This window comes from Leptinotarsa decemlineata, unplaced genomic scaffold (assembly GCF_025532065.1).
Source record: "Leptinotarsa decemlineata unplaced genomic scaffold, Ldec_3_MD MMD2_tig00000251_RagTag_RagTag, whole genome shotgun sequence".
In the NCBI taxonomy this organism is placed as follows: domain Eukaryota; kingdom Metazoa; phylum Arthropoda; class Insecta; order Coleoptera; family Chrysomelidae; genus Leptinotarsa; species Leptinotarsa decemlineata.
The window spans coordinates 516716-541811 of NW_027412547.1; the positions used below are offsets into that span (position 1 = coordinate 516716).

At 37.4% G+C, this 25096-nt stretch overlaps 1 protein-coding gene and 1 long non-coding RNA gene across 3 annotated transcripts in view; one reads left to right on the forward strand and one right to left on the reverse strand.

Annotated features, from left to right (window-relative positions):
* The window catches only part of Hil (peptidase hillarin), a 51760-nt gene extending 30809 nt beyond the window's left edge, over positions 1 to 20951 (reverse strand). Inside the window, exons 1-3 of one of the 2 annotated variants that reach the window (XM_074173439.1) lie at positions 20682 to 20951; positions 13957 to 14390; positions 10926 to 11179 (exon numbers count right to left, since the gene is read on the reverse strand). In XM_074173439.1, coding sequence (XP_074029540.1) covers positions 10926 to 11179; positions 13957 to 14320 — 618 coding nt within the window. In that variant the 5' untranslated portion in view covers positions 14321 to 14390; positions 20682 to 20951. Of the gene's footprint in view, positions 1 to 10925; positions 11180 to 13956; positions 14391 to 20524; positions 20655 to 20681 lie in introns of those variants that run through there. The other variant, XM_074173440.1, reaches the window with a different exon arrangement.
* On the forward strand, positions 12118 to 13088 carry LOC141481624 (uncharacterized). Its single transcript, XR_012465062.1, has 3 exons — positions 12118 to 12586; positions 12645 to 12828; positions 12898 to 13088. It is a non-coding gene; the product is annotated as an uncharacterized lncRNA (long non-coding RNA).
* Positions 20952 to 25096: the final 4145 nt, after the last annotated feature.

The window sequence follows — 25096 nt, forward strand, 5'->3', positions numbered from 1 at the left end:
TAGTTGTCATAACCTCAATATTAATAATTGAGTAGTAGGTACTGATATTTTTCCGTGCTCAATTCATTATTGCTGTCAACTAAGCTTGGATTCAGTTTCATTCACACTGATCTACGAGCTAAAACAATACAGATTTCGAAAATATCAAAAATGCATATCCGGAACGAATTACCTAACCATAACGGTCTGTGGATTCACCTGAGACAGCCATAATTCACTGGTCTGTAAACCGTTCGTTGGTTTGCTCATTATTTCCAATGCCACAGCGATCTGTTCATCGTTTATTTTATAGTTGTGTAATTGTTGTGCGGCAGACACAGTAATACGTAATAAAGCATCTGCTGATTTAGAAAATGAATTTTAATCTTATTCAAGTCATGCTGTCGGTCTCATTTAATTAAATTTGAAAAAAGTCGAAATAAAAACATTGATTTTTGCGTCCAGGATCAGTTAGACCGCATTTTCGAAACATCAGAACTGATAAGCTACAGCTACAAAGCTACAGTTGAGGTAATAAAATAATATACATGCGTCATCAATTCGTGCATCCGATAAAATAATCGATTGTCCTCAGAAACATTTAGAAGCGGATAAAAAGGAACACCCTGCTTAGAACATACGAGGTCTGTTGCTCCGCACGAGTGCAATGCTGATACTAAATACAAATTCACCTACCGGAAATTCAAGGGCATGGAGAAACACTGATGACAAGATAAATTTGTTTTATGAACGCGCTTTTTTAAATATTCCAACGGGGGCGCCAGCTCCGAACATACATGCAAAATTTCAGCCTCCCAAAATATACTGGTATGGAGAAACAGTGATTAAGAGGTGACTTTATTTTATGAACGCGCCTTTTTCCACTGCGGCTGGTGCCACAACTGGAATATTTGAAAATCCTTTCTTATTGCACATATACAGCATAAAACGAACCTACATACAAAATTTCAGCCTCCGAAAGTTTGATGCGGAGAAACAGTGATGAAAAGGTAATTATTGTATGTAAACGCGCCCCTTTTCCTCCTACGGGGGGCGCCCCAGTTGGAATATTTAAAAATTCTTTCTTATTGCATATCTACAATATAAAACGAACCTAAATACATAATTTCAGCTTCCGAAAATATTGTGGATCGGAGAAACAATGATATAAAATGCATATAAAAGGTAATTATTATATGTAAACACGCCACTTTTCCTCCTACGGGGGGTATCCCAGTTGGAATATTTAAAAATCCTATCTTATTGCATATTCATAATATAAAACGAACCTAAATACATAATTTCAGCTTCCGAAAATATTGTGGATCAGAGAAACAATGATGAAAAGGTAATTATTATAAGTAAACGCGCCCCTTTTCCTCCTACGGGGGGCGCCCCAGGTGGAATATTTGAAAATCCTTCCTTATTGCATATCTACAATATAAAACGAACCTAAATACATAATTTCAGCTTCCGAAAATATTGTGGATCGGAGAAACAATGATGAAAAGGTAATTATTATATGTAAACGCGCCCCTTTTCCTCCTACGGGGGGCACCCCAGTTGGAATATTTAAAAATTCTTTCTTATTGCATATCTACAATATAAAACGAACCTAAATACATAATTTCAGCTTCCGAAAATATTGTGGATCGGAGAAACAATGATATAAAATGCATATAAAAGGTAATTATTATATGTAAACACGCCACTTTTCCTCCTACGGGGGCACCCCAGTTGGAATATTTAAAAATTCTTTCTTATTGCATATCTACAATATAAAACGAACCTAAATACATAATTTCAGCTTCCGAAAATATTGTGGATCGGAGAAACAATGATATAAAATGCATATAAAAGGTAATTATTATATGTAAACACGCCACTTTTCCTCCTACGGGGGGTATCCCAGTTGGAATATTTAAAAATCCTATCTTATTGCATATTCATAATATAAAACGAACCTAAATACATAATTTCAGCTTCCGAAAATATTGTGGATCAGAGAAACAATGATGAAAAGGTAATTATTATATGTAAACGCGCCCCTTTTCCTTCTACGGGGGCGCCCCAGTTGGAATATTTAAAAATCCTATCTTATTGCATATTTATAATATAAAACGAACCTAAATACATAATTTCAGCCTCCGAAAATATTGTGGATCGGAGAAACAGTGATGAAGATAATTTTCATTTGTAAACGCTCCCCTTTTATCCATAGTGGGGGTGTCCCAGTTGGAATATTTGAAAATCCTTCCTTATTGCATATCTACAATATAAAACGAACCTAAATACATAATTTCATCATCCGAAAATATTGTATATCGAAGAAACAGTGATGAAAAGATAATTTTCATATGTAAACGCGCCCCTTTTATCCATAGTGGGGGTGTCCCAGTTGGAATATTTGAAAATCCTTCCTTATTGCATATCTACAATATAAAACGAACCTAAATACATAATTTCATCATCCGAAAATATTGTATATCGAAGAAACAGTGATGAAAAGATAATTTTCATATGTAAACGCGCCCCTTTTATCCATAGTGGGGGTGTCCCAGTTGGAATATTTGAAAATCCTTCCTTATTGCATATCTACAATATAAAACGAACCTAAATACATAATTTCAGCTTCCGAAAATATTGTGGATCGGAGAAACAATGATGAAAAGGTAATTATTATATGTAAACGCGCCCCTTTTCCTCCTTCGGGGGCACCCCAGTTGGAATATTTAAAAATTCTTTCTTATTGCATATCTACAATATAAAACGAACCTAAATACATAATTTCAGCTTCCGAAAATATTGTGGATCGGAGAAACAATGATATAAAATGCATATAAAAGGTAATTATTATATGTAAACACGCCACTTTTCCTCCTACGGGGGGCACCCCAGTTGGAATATTTAAAAATTCTTTCTTATTGCATATCTACAATATAAAACGAACCTAAATACATAATTTCAGCTTCCGAAAATATTGTGGATCGGAGAAACAATGATATAAAATGCATATAAAAGGTAATTATTATATGTAAACACGCCACTTTTCCTCCTACGGGGGGTATCCCAGTTGGAATATTTAAAAATCCTATCTTATTGCATATTCATAATATAAAACGAACCTAAATACATAATTTCAGCTTCCGAAAATATTGTGGATCAGAGAAACAATGATGAAAAGGTAATTATTATATGTAAACGCGCCCCTTTTCCTTCTACGGGGGCGCCCCAGTTGGAATATTTAAAAATCCTATCTTATTGCATATTTATAATATAAAACGAACCTAAATACATAATTTCAGCCTCCGAAAATATTGTGGATCGGAGAAACAGTGATGAAGATAATTTTCATTTGTAAACGCTCCCCTTTTATCCATAGTGGGGGTGTCCCAGTTGGAATATTTGAAAATCCTTCCTTATTGCATATCTACAATATAAAACGAACCTAAATACATAATTTCATCATCCGAAAATATTGTATATCGAAGAAACAGTGATGAAAAGATAATTTTCATATGTAAACGCGCCCCTTTTATCCATAGTGGGGGTGTCCCAGTTGGAATATTTGAAAATCCTTCCTTATTGCATATCTACAATATAAAACGAACCTAAATACATAATTTCATCATCCGAAAATATTGTATATCGAAGAAACAGTGATGAAAAGATAATTTTCATATGTAAACGCGCCCCTTTTATCCATAGTGGGGGTGTCCCAGTTGGAATATTTGAAAATCTTTCCTTATTGCATATCTACAATATAAAACGAACCTAAATACATAATTTCAGCTTCCGAAAATATTGTGGATCGGAGAAACAATGATGAAAAGGTAATTATTATATGTAAACGCGCCCCTTTTCCTTCTACGGGGGGCCCCCCAGTTGGAATATTTAAAAATCCTATCTTATTGCATATTTATAATATAAAACGAACCTAAATACATAATTTCAGCTTCCAAAAATATTGTGGATCGGAGAAACAATGATGAAAAGGTAATTATTATATGTAAACGCGCCCCTTTTCCTCCTACGGGAGGCGCCCCAGTTGGAATATTTAAAAATCCTATCTTATTGCATATTAATAATATGAAACGAACCTAAATACATAATTTTAGCTTCCAAAAATATTGTGGATCGGAGAAACAATGATGAAAAGGTAATTATTATATGTAAACGCGCCCCTTTTCCTCCTACGGGGGCGCCCCAGTTGGAATATTCAAAAATCCTATCTTATTGCATATCTATAATATAAAACGAACCTAAATACATAATTTCAGCTTCCAAAAATATTGTGGATCGGAGAAACAATGATGAAACGGTAATTATTATATGTAAACGCGCCCCTTTTCCTCCTACGGGGGTCGCCCCAGTTGGAATATTCAAAAATCCTGTCTTATTGCATATTTATAATATAAAACGAATCTAAATACATAATTTCAGCATCCGAAAATATTGTGGATCGGAGAAACAGTGATGAAAAGATAATTTTCATATGTAAACGCGCCCCTTTTATCCATAGCGGGGGTGTCCCATTTGGAATATTCAAAAATCCTATCTTATTGCATATTTATATAATAAAACGAATCTAAATACATAATTTCAGCTTCCAAAAATATTGTGGATCGGAGAAACATTGATGAAACGGTAATTATTATATGTAAACGCGCCCCTTTTCCTCCTACGGGGGCGCCCCAGTTGGAATATTCAAAAATCCTATCTTATTGCATATCTATAATATAAAACGAATCTAAATACATAATTTCAGCTTCCAAAAATATTGTGGATCGGAGAAACAGTGATGAAAAGATAATTTTCATATGTAAACGCGCCCCTTTTATCCATAGCGGGGGTGTCCCATTTGGAATATTCAAAAATCCTATCTTATTGCATATTTATATAATAAAACGAATCTAAATACATAATTTCAGCTTCCAAAAATATTGTGGATCGGAGAAACAATGATGAAAAGGTAATTATTATATGTAAACGCGCCCCTTTTCCTCCTACGGGGGGTGCCCCAGTCGGAATATTTAAAAATCCTATCTTATTGCATATTTATAATATAAAACGAACCTAAATACATAATTTCAGCTTCCAAAAATATTGTGGATCGGAGAAACAATGATGAAAAGGTAATTATTATATGTAAACGCGCCCCTTTTCCTCCTACGGGGGGCGCCCCAGTTGGAATATTCAAAAATCCTATCTTATTGCATATTTATATAATAAAACGAATCTAAATACATAATTTCAGCTTCCAAAAATATTGTGGATCGGAGAAACAATGATGAAACGGTAATTATTATATGTAAACGCGCCCCTTTTCCTCCTACGGGGGGCGCCCGAGTTGGAATATTTAAAAATCCTATCTTATTGCATATTTATAATATAAAACGAACCTAAATACATAATTTCAGCTTCCAAAAATATTGTGGATCGGAGAAACAATGATGAAACGGTAATTATTATATGTAAACGCGCCCCTTTTCCTCCTACGGGGGGCGCCCGAGTTGGAATATTTAAAAATCCTATCTTATTGCATATTTATATAATAAAACGAATCTAAATACATAATTTTAGCTTCCAAAAATATTGTGGATCGGAGAAACACTGATGAAAAGGTAATTATTATATGTAAACGAGCCCCCTTTCTCCTACGGGGGGCGCCCCAGTTGGAATATTTAAAAATCCTTTCTTATTGCATATCTTCAATATAAAACGAACCTAAATACATAATTTCAGCCTCCGAAAATATTGTGGATCGGAGAAACAGTGATGAAGATAATTTTCATTTGTAAACGCTCCCCTTTTATCCATAGTGGGGGTGTCCCAGTTGGAATATTTGAAAATCCTTCGTTATTGCACATCTACAGTATAAAACGAACCTACATACAAAATTTCAGCCTCCGAAAATAGAGTGATACGAGAAACACTGATGAAAAGGTAATTTTCATATGTAAACGCCCTCTTTTATCCCCAGGGGGGCAGTTGGGATATTCAAGAATCCTTTCTTATAGCACATCTAAAACATAAAAAGACCCAACATATAAAATTTTAGCATCTACAACATAAAACAAACCTACATGCAAAATTTCAGCCTCCGAAAATATACGGAGAAAAACTGATGAAAAGGTAATTTTCATATGTAAACGCTCCCCTTTTATTCTCAGTGGGGGTGCCCCAGTTGGAATATTTAAAAATTCTTTTTTATTGCACATCTACAACATATAATTAATCTACATTGTGATAGGCATTGTTTTTTTCTTTATTCGATAAAATATACATTTATCGTCTGTTGTATTACTTAACATAGCCGTTTTCTAAGGACACTGGATCAGAGTAAGCTGTTCGAGGATTTTGTGAGGATTTTCATTAATTTGCGAATAAAATATGCATTCGCCTCAATTTCCGGAGCCGGAGTATTTTGTGGAATCGAAAATTTCGAGAAACGACTGATCGGCCGCGAATAGGCCGAAAATGACGTCGTCGTCACGCATAAATCTAGCGGCCCGGTGATTCCTTTCCGGGCCATGGCATCACTTGATTTCTCGATTGCTCGCTCGTAGGATCGATCGAATCTAGTAGGCGTCCTTTGCATAACATCCAGTTGGCGTAGACCGGAGGTCACTCGGTATCGTCTAGAAGTTCACGGGGCTTCGATTCTTGCTTAAGAACAAACGAATGTACGGAGACGTAGGTCTGAGGAAGGTCGAAATTGGGTTTGAAATGTTACGTGCCCACCAATTTTGTGTATTTTTCTACTTGCAACGAAGGTCTGGCGAATAATATTGGCAGTGCATTTAATATTTTGAAAAGTTTGTTGCAGTTCTCAAATAACACTCAATCACTACATACAATTTATCGTAAAGTAAAGTTGGTTGCAGAACAATATAATCTTTAACTTCGGTGAACTGATAAATCGATGAAAAACGACATCTGTAGAGTAGGGAGGGTGAGTGTAAGCCCACAGCACTTAGGTCACATGTGACCCATTCTACATACTCCCAAGAAGTTGTCCTCCTAGGTCATCGTCCATCCAGATATTTCTTCGGTGCTAGCTTCCCAGGGTCGCCCAAGGTGATCCTGGCAGAATTGCATCCTTTGATTCCATCCCACCTCTTTAGGGATTGAGCATGGGTGTAACAGTTGACTAGTTCCGCAATTGTCGAAGTCATCAGGCCGTAGGTGCCACTGGGTCCTAAAATTCTTACTCCAGCCGCTTCCTTGGCTAAAGAGTCGGCAATGATAATACCTTCACTCCTGTCGTGCCCTTTAACCAACCTCAGGATAATGTTATTATCTACCGTGGCTCCGGCTGAATCTTGGTGGCACTCTAGTACTAGCCCTGAGATAACACGTTGTCTGTTCAAGGCTAATAGAGCTTGTCTGCTGTCAGTGAAGATTGTTATGTTTTTTGCCGGAAATTCCTTTCCTGATTATTTCTTTTGTGGCGAATAAGATACCAGCCAGTTCTGTTTGGAGAACGCTGGTATTTTTTCCCATTTCCCACTTACTCCTTAGGCTTAGTGATCTGGAGTACACTCCACATCCTGAGCCTTCTTTGGTTTTTGAGCCGTGTGTATATGAGCGTATTGCATTTGTAGCATCTGATTCTGTGTTCTGTTTCATTTGTATTTTGTAGGGTTTATCAAACACAAATCTGGGTTCAATTGCATCACTGGTTGCCTGCAGCAGAGGTTGCGCAGTAAGCGCTTCCCGCCATAGGTCCTGCCTCAATTGACCCATTTCTACTTCGAGGTTTACCCCAGCCGTGCCCAAACGTACCATGGCCATTAACGCAACCTCCTTAACGTACATGTCCAGAGGGGTCAGACCCGTAATTAATTCCATTGCCGTGGTTGATGTTGTTCTCATGGCTCTTTTGATGTTTAAACAAGCCAGTCGCTGTATTTGATACAATTTTTAGATGGCCGTTGCTTGTAGAACTTTTGGTCCCCATGCAATGGCTCCGTACGTTAACATAGGTCTTATTAGGTTCGTTCCAACCTTGAGTCACAAACAGATTTCCAACTGTTTGTAAATCGTTGTCAACGCGCATGTCTGGTAAATATTGGTTTCTGATTAATTTGAAATTTCTGATTGGAACAGCTGATAGTTCAACTGAAGTTTGGCATGGCATTTCAACATAACCTTAAAAAATGAATCTAATCAAGTGTATTTCTGGAGAGTAAAAGAAGGTTGCAGTATTTTATATACCTATTCTATTTACTAATCAACATGGAACTGGAAGGTCACCGCAATAATTAATTTGTGTAATTAAAGATGTTCATATTTCAGGTTCACTTGAAGAATTCCTTATTTTTCCTGCGCCAGCAAATACATAATTTATTTTATAACAATATTTGCAGGTTATGTTGTTTACAAGTTGCATGAAAATAAAACAGAAAGAGTTATACGGAATACGCATGCGTCAGATTAATGGTTAGAAGATAATCCTCAAACCATTCTGATAGATTTCGAACAGGTTTGAATCTTGGATGGAACAGAAAACTGATAGTTCACTAATGGTTGGAAACTCACGTTGGAACGCAGTCACATTACTGCGCAGAATCCTGACTGTCAGAAATTGTTTCTGACGCTGGTTGGAACGAACCTATTATTGCAGTGTAGTTCCAGGTGACCACACGGGGTGAAAGACCCCATGCGTGTTCCACTGTCCTCCTTATGTGCTCATAAGCCACATATGCTCTTTTTGCTCTACTCCATGTTCCATGTTAGCTTCCTGTCGAGGTTAGTACCAAGGTATTTCACCTCTTTAGAGAAGTTTAGTTTGCTTTTGAAAAGCACCATCTCAGTCTTCTTGGGATTGATCGACAGTGAGTGTTCCTTACACCATGTCTTTATTAATTTGAGCCCATCCTGCGCTGTATCGCACAGTGTGTTCACAAATTTGCCGGTCTGCAAGATAACTATGTCATCTGCATATGCAATTGTGTAGAATCCATTATTGTTGAGGTGATTAATCAGGGTATCCAGGGTATCGACACAGGTGTAAGAGAATATAAAAACCTTACCAACTATTAAACTATATTCAAACACAAATAGATACTAACAACCTATTTTTTTTTTCACTTTTTTTTAGACCTAACAAAAGCATGAGATACTGTTTCTTCCAAATGTGTATTAAAAGGCTTTCCCTATAATATGTTGTGTTGGATAGAATGGTACATGGAAAATCGTAGTTTGGTTGTAAAATGTAATGGAATTTCATCAGTTCCTTATGATGTGAAAGGATGGGTGTTCCACAAGTATCTATGCTGGGCTCATTGTCATTCCTGATTTTTATCAATGACTTGCCTGAATTCAAATCAGATTGTCACTAAATGTATGCTGACTTAATGTATGCTGACGATACTGTTACTGGGAAAAAACGAGAATGAGTTTTCAATGAAAATAAATTTAGTAATTGACGAATTAAGTAGTTGGTGTCAAATTGATTTTAAATAAATCTAAGTCAGCATTGATGAAATCATTTGTCAGGAGCAACTTCTCGAATAGCGACTCGACGATTCTCCATTTCAATTGTCTCCACTTTCTCAACATTTTCATCGGTTGTTATTGTGCTGGGACGTCCAGTTCATATTAGAAATACGCGACGGACTGTGGCTGCTCATCGTTTTGTGATACACCTCGAGCTCCACTGTCTTAGAAATATTTCATTTTTAGGACTGCGTTTATGTGGAATCAACTTTATTCCGTTCTTTTGAATGTATTTCCCTTCACAATTTAGATGAAATTCAGAAGTCAAATCAATCGAAAGAATTTCTGAAATCATTATATTTCACTTTTTGAAAAAGTTTCACTAAAGATCATTAGAGAAGTGTTTACTACTCGTTTGGCGTATCGGCAGTTTTTTAACCTGTCAATTTACAGCTACAACTCCTCATTTGGTATATCCACAACAAACCGATTCGCTCTTTGCGGTCGCAGCTTTCTACTAATCAACTCACCTGCAAGCGTCAAAAATAAACGACTGACTAATTCGAAATCTGAATGAAATGTCTATATACGTTCGAATGTCAGCGATTCGGAATTTGCATAATGGAATTTTCATTCAGTTCGGCCAGTCGATAATTGGTTTATCAATATTCGCAGCATAGGTATGTGTTTATTGACTGTAATTACGTTTGGTTCACAGACCGTATTCAGTAGGTTAATGAGGACCGATTGTGTGTCAAAAGAAATGCCATTCTGTGGTCGGTTGTGACGGGAAATAAGTTCGAGTTCATTATCAGGTTGATAGTTGAAGTATATGTGATTATCTTCTCTTGCCAATGCGAAATTTATGATAAGTATTTTTCTTTGAAAGTTTAGAAATGAAGCATAATTTTTGTGTCAGTACAGTAAGTATGGTTGATCTGAAATTGAGTACCTAATTGAATTGAATATGGAGTTTTAATACTCAAATGGCAGATGTCTCTTTTAACACTTGCACCAGAACTGTTCCTACTGTTCCATGTTTTGATCACGGACATAAAAAACTTAAACTGAAGTCTTTGACAGATGTCAGTGCCATATTTTTTCTCTCCCTCTCTTCATTCGAACGCACATGGTTTCACACCATTATTTTATAACTTTCAACAAGTTCAAATGTTTTAATGAATAATTGTCAATCAAATAATCATTATGCTTTAGTGATAAAATAAGTTATTCTATCTTGATGACTTGTCCAACTTTACTGACATTTTTCAATTTCATAAAGTTTACACCATTTTTTATAGGGCCAACCTCAACAACATAAGTTTCAACTTTGTTCTATAAATTTCAAATATAATGCCATTACAGCCTTTACACCTTGCCCCTGATAATGGTAATGAAGATTATCGAAATATTGGAATAACTTATGTAATAAGAGTACACAGTACACAGAAATTCCATTGCTATTTCTTGCTGTCTTTCTTCAGATGTAACACATTACTTACCAAATAACAGTCGATGGGCTTCTCTCTGGAGACTTTGTAGGACTTTTGGAGCTCAGTCTGCTTGAGAGCATGCGCAATGTGAAGCGCACTCGCGTCGAATCTTCCGTACTGGTACGAGGGCGAGTTTTCATGGTGGTTGTTTTGGTACGAGTTAGGACTATAATGCGGGCTGGAATGCCGCTCCCTCTCACCGCCATACGGGGGAGAATGAGGTTGCTGGGCGGTGCCGTTCATGTGGGTACGGATGTTGAGAACTGAAAAAAATGTGTGGCTGTAATCCAAGGCTTGGTTTTTTATACAGTCGTACGTCATTGGGAAGATATCTTGTCCCTCTATTACCTCTGTATTTTTTTTTTGGAAATTGGTTCATTCGATATCGAAAAATTCGATATTGAATATTTCATTGGAAAAAAATTGCTTTCGTTACTCTTTTTGAGGAACATTGATAAAAAACAACAATAGGAGCAATAAAATAACACTTTTTATACACCAAAACAAAACATCGACTACCACTACCACTTCCACATTGTTTTTACTGAAGAAACCCCCAATTCTATCTATTCTTTTTCCTTTAACACCTCGACGACCTCCACCCAAATTCAAATTCACAATGGAAATTGAAACTAATAACTCCTTTTTATTCCTAGATGTCCTCATCACAATATTCAATAACTCCTTCACTCACACGGTCTACAGGAAACCAACACAAACATATACTTCAACCATCATCCAGCACAAACCAACTCCATCTTGAATTCTCTCATCCACAGATATATCAACCTCACAGACCACCGCAACAAACCACAAGAGTTAGCCCAACTCAAATCAGCTCTCCTTCAAAATGGATTCACAGACCATCAAATTGACAGATCCATCCGTCGTCAACAAACTTCTTCGTCCAGTCCCAAAGATCCAAATGACAATAACGTTCCTCACAAAGCTTTCCATCCCTACATTAAAGGTGTAACTGACAAAATTGGCCGAATTCTTTAAAAAATTATATAAAAACGATATTCACCGCCAGCAATCAAATTTCCACATTCCTCCATTCTCCCAAGCACAAAATTGTCAATGAATCGCAGAGTATATACGAAATTCCATGCTCCGATTGCGATAGAACATATGTTCTATCGCAATCAGAGATTGCGTATACTCTATACGCAACCCAACCGCGTACACCACGGTGTACGCGGTTGGGTACGACTGCAAGTTTGTGGTTAGTGTACGGCGGATGCCGCGATGACATCTCGGTGGAGATCAGCAACAAGTTGACTGCAGACGCCCGTTTTGACTTTTGCGAACGCCCGTGTACGTGTAGTACAGTATTTTTTATGGGCGGCTTGAGTTCGGTGGAACGCGACTGCAATGGGGAAGCAAACTGTCAATTTGTTGTACATAGAGGGCGCTAAGTGTTTGTCATCAAAAGATACATTGGTTGTATGGGAACATTTGTGATTTTTCGTTTTCATTCAGAGAAATGGGTCGTTGTGCTTCTTTCGGGTGCAAAGAAATGGGAGTTTATAAGTTTCCTGAAGGTACTATTATGAGAAGAAAATGGGAAAAATCTTTGAGGATAGTAAAGTTCAAATGTACTGATCATTCTAGGTTTTGTGGTGAACATTTCAAAGATTCTGATTTTGAGACTACTTCAAAGACAACTGGTAAGTAGCATTCATTCTACTTACTTATATGTGATAATAATTTTATAAAATTTTATAGGGTTTTCACTCCAAAGAAAATTTTTTGAAAAATCAGCTGTACCTTCCATATTTCGCTGTACTTCGAATTCTATCAGTCCACGGATGTTGAGATTAAAAAAAAGGAATGCTAAACGTGATTTAAAGCCAGCTAGTAGTGAATCATCTGAAATTTTCGAAGATAAAGATACAGCTTCCTCTCAATGGTAAGTATCCAATAAATAAATTTATTATATTGACTGCTCAACCACCACTGTATTCCATTTGATTTTCAGATATAAATTATCTAGACCTCCAACAAGAAATTGCCTAAGAAGTCACTTTCCACCCCGAGGAAGGTAATCCTGATAAGGAAAGCCACCTAATCAGCCAGTCCACACAAACACCAACTTTATTCAGATTATTTTCCAATGATGAATTTCTAATTAACAAAAAATCTGTTCTTTATTATACAGGTCTCTCTTGAGGGATATTCTCGAAATTAAAATGTCTATCATAAGCCTCTAATCTGAAAACAAAATTGAACCTTAAAACTTGCATGTTTTTGAGGTTAGAATAATGTTCATTGATTATTAGTGAAAAAACCCAAAATATGTGTTTTTTCTTCATTAATAATATTTCTTGGGAGCAAATTAGATGCAAAAAAACTGTCTTTATAATGAGAGAGTTGTTCAAATATGCAAAATTATGCACCTTTCCACTAGATCAGCTTTCTTCCCTCCTAGGGTTGCACCTCTCCTCTGCCACTCATCCTTCAACTGAGCGGTACGCCATGTAGAATACATCTTGAATTGCAAGCCATTTAAATAAGAAACTTTCAAGTAAATCAATAAATAACTGTGGAAACTTTGACAGCTAATGACCAATGTGACAAACACTCAGCGCACTCTGCCGGATGAGTTTCCCGTAATCATCCCTATTGTGTGGTCGATCCGACCGCAAAATATGGCTCGTGTACGGGCGCTCTAAGACCATCGCCACAGCGAAAAACTACAAGCTCGGATAATTGGCGAAGCCATCGAAAACGAAATTCATATTTTAAAAACGGTAACAGATAGGTAATAGGATATATGAAGAAAATTTGTCGGGTAATTGTTGTAGATTCAAAAAATAATATTATATACAGGGTGTTCTATTTCTCAAGGTTGCGGACGAACAACACTGTACAACTAAAAAAGGGGAGTGAGAGGTTATCAGAGCAAAAATAAAAATCGATCCAGCTTCAAAGGCTGAGTTTTGAGGCCTTGCGGAACTTTGCAAACCTTACCATCAACTTGCCTCATACCTTAGAATGTTCGTAACGTAGCTGATACCCGCATATCTAAATTACTCACCCTCTCCTTCGAGGCCTCCTCTGCTGGGCCCCCTGATTTGCTCGTTGACGATATTGGAGGTCTTGGGCACGTTCAGGGCTGACCTGATGCCGAAAGATGACCCATCCAGATGTCCTGGACCAATTTTGGGCACGTGGCTGTTGCAGTAAACCTCCTTGTCTTCCTGCCTGTGCTGGTTATTGTAGTACGTTTTCAAAGTCAACTTAGTCCCGCACACCGCGCACTTGAAGCACCCGCTGTGGAAGAACGTGAAGTCTTTGAGTGGGCCCACTCTGTCTACTTGGTAGACGGTTTCGTTGCACCGGAGACACGTGCTCTCGTAGAAGTTCGATCGGTACATCGCTTTGTACGAATTTTGGAGCATTTTCGTTCGGGGTTGTTCAAGAGTCTTTCGAAAAATCGTATAAAAGCTGCCGAATAGCTGTGTATTAGACCTAGGGCATAAAATAAGTCATAATGAGATTGGATATCCTAACCTCAAACTTTAGCATATGTGATTCAACACCAGTCAGAGCTGTGGTACTAGTGGCGGGCCGAATTACGCTACGGGTGCATTGCTAGAATCAAGTCAGTCTCAGTAAGAAAAGGCCAGCATTTCACCTCATGAGTTCCATCGCATTGCTGACTCTTTAGCCATGGAAGCGGCTGGACTAAGAATTTTTGGACCCAGTGGCACCTACGGCTTGATGACTTCGACAATTGCAGAACCAGCCAAACGTCACACCCATGCTCAATCCTTAGAGAGATGGGATGGAATCAAAGTATGCAATCTTGACAGGATCACCTGGGGCGACCCTGGAAAGCTGGCGCCGAAGAAATATCTAGCAATGACCGGAACAGTAGGATTTCTGACTAGCCACTGTCAACTAAGAAAACACCTCCATAATATGGGGCTGATGGACACACCTCTCTGCAGGATGTGTGAACAGGAAGATGAGACTGTCAGGCACGTCCTATGCGAGTGCCTGGAGTTATCGTCAATAAGAGAGTGTGTGTTCGGCGAGTCTTGGCCTACACCTGCCGATATAATGAAGATGTTTCCCAGTGACCTGTCCACCTTCCTGGAAAGGACAGGATGGACGATGACCTAGGAGGACAACTCTTCGGGAGGATGTATAATGGGTCACATGTGGCCTAAGTGCTGTGGACTTACACTCATCCTCCCTACTCTACAGATACAGATACCATCTAAGGGATCGATAGAAGAATCATTGATATCTCAATTATAAACGATTCTCCTAAAAACGATCCGTTTCAGAGCCAAGCTTCAATGTCGACCATAGAAACGAAATTCGTCCTCTGCATTTATCTATCACTATAAGCTTCCTAGGCAGAAATGAATATTACACACTGGGCTACAATTCTTTTATACAACAATAGTAAGTACCTAACTTTGTTGGATAATTGTGAATGCGATACTAGGTAGAATTTGTACACCATATGAGTTCTTGGACAGCAAGTACACTTTTGAATATGAATAAAATCATTGGTACAACGAAAAAAGGTTTATGCCAGATTTTCGAACAAAAACCACTTGCTCGCCACCCACTTTATAGGTGAATTTCGTCGAATAGAAAAGCCACCAAGGGACCACTTCGTTGCCTTGCCCATTCTCCGGAAGTCACTTCCATGGCTTCTTGCGATTTTTGTGGAACAAGGTGTATGAAAATCGCTACTATAGTATCATTGATCTCCAGATAGCGATAACAAATACCGTACGTAGCATCGATGGTCGTACCGTTTCAAGGCTACAAAAAAGGTTTTTGAGTGTACCTAAAAATGTATCGAGCACGAATCAGATGTATTCAAACATTTAATTTAATTTTTATTATGGAAAAATTGACGAAAAGTGAAGAAAACGCACAACTCTTCCATTTTTAGTTTCATGATAAAATTCATAATAACTTTTGAAACTCTGAAAAGAGTTAGCAATCGATACAAGTTATCTTGAATGAATTGTTGAATGAGCGTACAATCAGAATAAGCAGAAAGATTTTTCAATGTGGTTGTTATGTCCGGTTTTCGAACAACAGCCACTTGCTCGCCACCCTTTTAATAGCGATCGTATAGAAGGGCTACCAGAAGACCAGTTTTTTGACTTCCTCATTCTCCGGATCACTTTAATGGATTTTTATTTACGTGAATTCTTGAAAAAATCTACAAAAAATCTACAAATTCTACAAAAATCGATCGATAGTATCGACGAACATCAGATAGCGATAACAAATACAATACGTAGCATCTGTGGTCGTATCATTTTAAAGGCTACAAGAAAGCTTTTTAAGTGTGCTCAAAAATGCATTGAGCAAGGAGGATGTATTCGAACATTTAATTTAATTTTTTACGATAATTCGAACAATACATTTCACAACCAATGTGTATTTTTCAACACGCTTTTATTTGCTTCACCTGTATGTATGAATGTTTGTTTGTAACTCTCCTTGTTTGATCTATTCGCGGGCAGATGGCGCTGTACGTAACTTCCTTGATATAATTCGAACTCACTTTACATGTATTTCTTCATTTGAAAAAAGTATTTGAGAAAGATCGATTTAATACTCTGACAAGGAATATTTCCATTTGTCGGTAAAGAAATGCTACGTCATGTGTGACGTACCGGTTAAATTTTTTATTTCATTACTTTGGTTACGAGTTTTCTATATGAGCGTGTTAATAAAGATTATATCATTATGAGGGATTAGTCTTTAAAAAAATTATACAACTAGCAAATATAACAAAAACCTTGAGAACTACCTCTCAGCCGGAGTTTTTATAACTGAATTAATTGAATGGAAGATACACTCTGATTATTCAATGTTCGTTCCGTATACAATAATGGCTGGAGTTTGGATGCATCAATGCTTTAATTGTTTTTCATTAACACACTTTCCATACTGGCATATTCAACGGCTCTGAGAAAATGGACGTGATACAAAAAAATTATAATTATCATCAATATGGATCGCAACGCGCTTCCTCCAACGCAAAACCTCAAGGTGCATGGCATACAGGGTCTTCCAACGGGAATTTCCGAACAATTGATCACGGCCATCTTGTTAACGCTGCATCTGTCAAACTACTTGTCATTTTATCACGCTTTTATTAGCTTCACCTGTATGTATGTTTGTTTGTAACTTAGTAGCTGATTTTCAGGCCCCCTATCCGTAATCGGAAAATATCAATGGTCATTTTTCTAAACAATATACGGCTGATTGATCCCAAAGTTTAGATGAAATAAATATAGATTATAAAGAGTAAAAAACGCGGTTTTATAGCATACGAAACTGAAAAATGGAAAATAAATATAGTTTAAAAAACTAAAAAACACGCGTTTAAAGAAGAACCAAAAAGTTAATAATATTTTTTTTTAAATAAGCTCAAAACAACAACGAACGAAAAATACTAATATTATAGTGGAAAAAGCGTGGGCGCGTTGTCACTTTTCTCACAATAATAATAATATTTTTCGTTTGTAATTGTTTTGAGCTTATTTATTTTTTTTTTTACTTTTTAGTTCGAAGTTCTTTAAAAACGTGTTTTTTAGTTTTTTTAGACTATATTTATTTCTGGTAACAGACCAATGTGGGTATTTTCTGGGCAAGATATGACATTGAAATCTCGTATTCATCAAAATTATGAAATTTGAATCGTTTCGTTCGAATCGATAAAGCGAAAGATTCGAAAAATTAAAAAAATTGGGAAAAGTCGCAGTCACAGTAAAGAGTCCAAATATAGAGCAAAGTTATAAAATTGGGAACTGGACAACTTTTTTCTTTGACATTTTTCGACCGTTCCAAAAAAAAACTGATTTTTTGAGGATTCTCAAAAAAAAAATCGAATTTGACAGGTTTAGCGTAGTACATGACTGAAGAAAAGAGGGTGTTTTTTACTCATCATGAAAGCACCAACTGACTTTGAAGTCAAATTTTCATTTATACAGTGTTATCCCCAAATACGCACCATATAGGAAACTTCTTTATTAAGGGTTTTTCGACAAGAAGTTATGAATGATTGTTTGTGCATCTCCTAAAACTAAACATGCACCAACAAAATACAGTACAACACACGTAATATACGAGGAGCCTTCAAATATTTGATTTTGTGACAAGAGTAAAGTACTCCTATTTTTTAAGATGAATTTCCAGAAAAGTTTCTTCCGAAAAGATTATTTTATTTTGATGTTTTGTGATTTGATATTATTGAATATTGAGTTTTTGTTATAATACTATTTGATTTTGAGAAATATTCGGTGTTAACAAAAAGTAAAAAATAAATTTGAAACAAAAACTTTGAAAATTAATTAACGTTTCAAAACAATTGAACGTGGATAACAACATAGTTGTGTAATTTATAATTTTACAGGCTTTTAAAATGAACCATCGTATACAGGATGCTGTATATTTATCGTTTTAGCAAAATTTTTTTTTCGTAGTCATTTAAAAAAAATTAGTAAAAAAATAAAACTTCACTTAGATGGCCATAACTTCAAATCTAGATATATTTTTCAATGCCTAACAACTTTTTTTCAAAATAAGAGTACTTTACTCTTGTCACAAAATCAAATATTTGAAGGCTCCTCGTATATTACGTGTGTTGTACTGTATTTTGTTGGTGCATGTTTAGTTTCAGGAGATGCACAAACTTTTATCTAGAATAACTTATTGTCGAAAAACCCTTAATAAAAAGTTTCCCATATGGTGCGTACTTTGAGGAATCCACTGTATCTATTAATGAAAAAACTTCCATATGTCGCGAACTTTATGTGTGACTCTGTATATTTTTTGACTCAAGAGTACAGTCATCGTATGCCACTGTCAACATATCAAAGGTTTTTGAGCACCTAATTCCATTTTTTCCTCTCACCAACAAACTAAACATGCTAAACAGCTGTGAACATACGATCGAGACGGGTGTACCAACAAAAAATCGTTTATCGAATGTATGCAGCCTGCGAAATTTGAACATTCACCAACAGTCCACGTATACACCTGAACCAATCACAATGTCTCGCATTGGCTTACGTAACAAGATGATTTGCCCTCGTTTTTACTGTTCCGTAGCAAAATTGAAATACGACATTCCCCCAGATAGAACCGGAAGAAATAAAATATGAAATACCGACGCGTCAGAGCAATCCAACTGTGTAAAATGTCGTAATGAGATTAGAATCTTCGATGAATTGCGAAACCGCTGTGAGAAATACTCTCTGTATCTATATACCTGCTCGATGGAACGTACAGGATGTCACAATTCAGTAGAGAGTCGAAGAAGTGCCTGTTTTTTTTTCTGATAGTAGTAGAGAGTCATTTGGTTCAGCATCAACGCTGAAATCATACAGACTGGGCTATCTGAAACGTACCTACGGCCAGAGAAAAAAACGTTTCGTAACCATCCAAAAAAACGTCGAATTAATTTGTGAGAAAGACAACTTTTGACCTAAAATCAATTGCAAAACCTTCTTCAACCCTCCTATCGGAGGGTTTCATCCTCCAAATTTTTAAAAATGGTATGGGGGTTGAGTGATAAGTTATTGGGAAGTATACGATTCTCCATCTATGTACCGTAAAAATGGGGTGTTCCATTGCGAGTGGCGGATACTTGATGAAAATCCATATCAAAAAAAATAATCAATACAGTTTATTGTATGATTTTCATTATAAGGCACATACAGATGTCAAAACTCCTTTGGCATCTGTCGAAGAAGTAAAGAAATGAACAATCAAAAAGGAATACCTAACTGCGAATATATAGAATTTTATTGTCCATTTCTGAAGACGGAGGCAGAAACGTAAAAGATAAGTATTGTATTATTTCTTAACAATTTTTTTAGGCAAAATTGTTAAATACGACAAGTTACTGATAAATGGAAGATTTTTCTTTGTGAAAAATACTTTGATTTTTACGCAGTAACTTATCGGGGTAAACTAAAAAGTTTGTCCTTCTACGCTTGTATAAAGTTCTCCATTATAATTTTTATATTCTTCAGATTGTGGAGGTTAACAAATACCCAAAAAAGGTCGAGAAATAAAAGTATAGCATAATATTTTTCCTTGAGTTTTTCAAAGTTCGATGAGGAAGTGCATGCATACAATAAATGAAAACAACCAAATTCTCTATTAAACGACGGACAAGAAGGTAATCACTCACTCTTATCAAACTCGTTTTTATAAAATTCCGAGAATTATTCATCATCTATCAATTAGTTAAGTTCCGCAATGACTTTGTATAAAATGCATTGTAGAATAGTTTTAAGAAGCTATTGTGTATTAGCAAAACTTGTTTTGAGTGAAGTTCGTAGTGAGAGAGGTATTAAAAAATCTTCATATAATAGATATATAATCGAAATCGTTGGTAACATTTCCAACAGCCCCCGTAAACCTCGTAAAAGAAAATGAAACGTCCCCTGAGGCCATAAAAGCTAGAGAGAGAAAGAGAGAGTAGACTGACTGATTTCATTTTTGCGTGATCTAAACTAGAAAACATCCCGACAGGTGTGTCCTGACGGTAAATAAAAAACACGAGAAAGAAACTCCTCGCAGTCATCGCCTTGGCCAGACCGAAAGTTTACCGTTCTCATTTACTATTGAAGTCTCCGAAGAAACCCGAAAATAGGGCGAGCAATCGAGGTATCTGGCCCAAAGGGTCAGTGTCAATTGTTTCAGAAACAATAACGCCTCGTACGCGTACTTGAAAACGATGTCAACAATTTGTTTACAAAACGTAACCTTGCACAGGGTCTAATATCCGTCTGCGTCGTCCTTTGCTCCTTTACAAACCGATCCCAAAGTCACAAAGCCCTCACAGCACTTCGCGCAGAACTCACAAAACTTCGCGGAATTTCACTTGCACTGTTCGAAAGTAAGTCGGGCCGTAGCCATTTTGAATTTCGACGACCGAATCGTTCACAGTTGGCTATGGAATTACGAATGGCTCGTTCCCCTGCCCGCATTCACCTGTTTGGAACGGCAGAGACTTTGTCGGAGAAATCGAGGTACCTGTGAACGGGAGGTGCGATACGCGGTGGCCGTGCTGGACTCGCGCGCTAGTCGTTTGTTTCGCAACCGCGCGTCAGGCTTCTGAGATTTCAAATATTTAAAAAGGTATTCCATGTCAGGGAGCACCAAATTTGGATTGTTCCAAGTCGGATTTTAGGTTGATTCAAAAGTTTGGCCCGTTTTTATGAGAATACTTACTCAATTGAATCCAATCAAGCGCTATTTTACTCAGTGCACTTTTGTCAACGTAACACAAGTCAAATAAATCCTTCGACTTCGATGAAGTCGACGAATGCCTCTTCTGCCTCATATCAGTGCAGGAAAGATCCGACTCACCCTTTCCAGGGTGGTGGACAGGTCACTAGGAGACATCTCCTGTATATCGGCAGGTGTAGGTCAAGACTCGCCGAATACACACTCTCTTTGGCAACCTTGAGGTGTCTCACGGTGGCCTCCGCGAAGATTTTGGAAGGTGCAGCGACATTACTGTCGTTGCGCGGCTTCTTCAACCTTATTGGGGTTTCCTGCGTGGAGGTGCATAAGTGAGGGAGCTTTCCTGCAGGGGCAGCCGGTTCCTGGTCTTTATTCAATGCGAAGCTCTTAGCGCCCGTTGCAGGAAGTGCCCTTGCTGTTGGAGGTGGAGTTGGGGAGGAGGAGGGTGCACTTATGTTGCTGCCAATCCTGCCTCCTACGTTCTCTTTCTCCTTTTGGCCTCGGCGCCGTAAATGCGCTTACGCCTTGGCCTTACGCCTTGCTGGCTTACGGTAGATTGGGGTGGACATTTCTGTTCATCCGCAGTCACCGCCTTAAATTGAGGTAAGCACTTCTGTCCAGCCTCGGGACTAGTTTTTGTTATTTATGTTTTTGTGTTTGTTTCATTCATGTGTGGTCCCACGAGTAGCAAGGAAAGAGATTTCGTCACCTCTGGCAGAGCCCCGCATTACCAGAGGTAGGCCGATTACAATGAGGTTTCGCCCAAGGGGATCGTTTGTAACCACATATCACCCTACGGCCATTTTTAGTTGTCGGCACGATTCCTTACACCTTATCTATGGTAGGCTGGTCCACGGTGGCATGTTTCGCATAGGCTTTTGGGGAGTTTTAGTTCCCCTCACCCTACTTATATCTGCCACTGACCAGGAGTCCGGCGACCCCGTCCGTAAGGCCACATTGGCTTCCCGAACAAGGCGTCCAGTCCCCTGGCCGTGCTCTTATCCGCCACCTGGAGACGCGCCCGATAAGTAGCCCAACCCACGGGAACATTAGGTCTTATTGACAAAGCTGCAAATTTTCATATGTCATCATAAACATAAACACAGACACACATATTTGCGTGAACGCAAATTCACACCACCACCCAAAACAAATTCACGCGGTGGCAAAAACACTTATTACACGTTCGAGGAGGCTGTCAGATAACGATCATAGACAACTTTACAAATGAATAACTACTCAGAAAAAAGTATAAAAGCGGCTTCCAAGACAACACGGAAACAACAGAAAACTCGAGATACACCGGTCATAACCACACTACCATATATTGCAGAAACAACAGACAAAATCAGCAGAATTCTTCGCCGACACAACATATCAACTTCATTCGTACTAGAATGGACAATAAGGTCCATGCTCCGTAACTGCAAGGATCAGATACCACTGGAGTGACAAGAAGTGTATGAAGTACCATGCCACGATTGTGACAGGACTTACATCGGCCAGACAAACAGACGAATCAACACACGCAAAGATGAACACAAACCAGCAGTGAAGGGAAAAGTCACCACGTCTTCTCTCTTTCAACACGTACTTCAAACAGGACATAACATCAATTTCGATATATAACACAAAAATACTAGCAAGCAATGAAAACTTTTACTCGCGAACAATCAGTGAGGCTATCGAAATTGAAAAACGACCTAATAATATGCACAAGCAATCAGACCGCTCAACCCCAGAAGCAAAACTCGGTACTGCAGTTTGCAGCAGTTTGAGGAGTGCCTAGAAGATGACTGTACGACCAGCTGTCGAAAGCGCTCGCAGATAATTAATAGAATATATATAAAGCTTCAAATGAAAAAATTCACATATGCACGGTGTCACCAACAGGAGCTAACAGCGCTGATGAGGCCAATAGCCAGAAACACGTGTCCGCGGTTTGCCTCCTTTTTTTGAGTGTTCTGTCCACAAATTTTCCCTTTTGATTTATATCATACACACTCAATAACATCTTTATCTCTGTATTTATATCCTGGACCCGGAAGTCACGCAGGTAGCTATAACTGCCTACGTGGTGATGTTAGATGATGCCTGGGAATTCTAGGTCTTTTAATTGAAACCACAAATGTGCGGTTGGCTTCTGTTGTTGACTCCGTGCGTATGTGTTGTTTCCTGCTTTCGGCAAACAAGTGTTGCCCATCTTTACACTTGGCTGCACCGCGCTGATGAGGCCAATAGCCAGAAACACGTGTCCGCGGTTTGCCTTCATTTTTAGAGTGTTCTGTCCATAAATTTTCCCTTTTGATATATGTATATATATATATATATATATATATATATATATATATATATATATATATATATATATATATATATATATACAGCAACGCAGCTAAAGGGAAACATCCATCCCTATAAATTGAGACACAGAGTTCAAACTAATCAGTCTGGTTGAAAAAAACAGACATCACCAGGTGATGGTGATATATATATATATATATATATATATATATATATATATATATATATATATATATATATATATATATATATATATATATATATATACCAGTACCATTCTGATCATTCCCATATTGATTTCAATTTAAGAGACACCGGTAGACAGCTGTTTCAGCCTTTTGGGCATCGTCGGTACCGGACAGACAGTCCTCGATTGAAGACAACATGTGAATAACCAAGAAAAATACTTAATAAAAATAACTACGTAAACGCAAGCGAAACATAAGTGGAACCACCTATTGGTGTGACACCCAAGTCAACTTGCCAAGTTTTTATGTCAGTGTTGGTGGTTTGACCAACATTTCTATTTATCTTTTGATTTTCATGGAATTATTTTCCAGCAGCTTGACTGCATTAACCTTTCTCGATTATTATGATTATGTTTTGCAACATACTCCCCAGAAAGGAATTCCATACCTTGAATGCGACCCATTAAGTGAGAAATAAGCCGATTAAGCCACTAAGACTGAGAAAGATTGTTAACTAGTATAACAGCTCCGTCTCGTGAACAAAGCGAGATTTTATTTCGAACTATTTATTTTCTAGTACCTACGTTTGTATTTCTCCTTCATACAGTCTTCAGACAAGGTTTGATGTTTAAAATGGAGTTAGAATTTATTAAAGTTCCAAATTCAAAATCGGAATAAAGTAAAGTTTCAAGTTTGAGATCTAAATACCTACAACAAACTGTTCATTCCAAACACAGGAATTGATAAAACTAGAAGTGAAACTTTAAATTTGAAAAATGTGTCCGAATTCATCGGGATGAAATTGATAAATCAAAATTCAACAAAATTCCAATATCAGAACGGTAATTCAACAAAAATCACTGTTCAGAGTCAGAATGTAGTAATATTCAAAACAGAATTTGTCAATACCATTTCCGAAATTTGTTCCAGCTCTGAAGATCCATCTATTTGTGCTTCTGAAGTCACGGAAGTTATCATATCCTCCATAGATGCATATATTCCTATTTCAATGAAACGACATTTCGGCGGCAAACCTTGGTTCAACAAAAATTGCGAGCAAGTTGTCGCCTTCAAAAATTTCGCCTATCAATTGTCCAAAAAACTCAGTGCCGAAAACCGAACTAGGTTTGTTAATGCTCGCAACAGATGCAAACTAAGAATAAATGAAAGCAAAGAACTTCACAATCAGAGAATCACGGATGAATTGCTTGCCAATCCCAACGGGTCTACGAGTCATCTATCAATTAATAGTCGTTATATCCTAAAGTACTTAGGTAGATACGCGATACAACTTCAGAGATGGAGGAAATCCTGAACAAAATTCATGATGTCGGCAAGAAAAATTCAAGAGATGCGATATACTTGTTATATTAGCGGCGACATTAGACACAAGTCACATAAACAACAGTTGTTTTGTTATTTATTTATATAGAGAAAGAT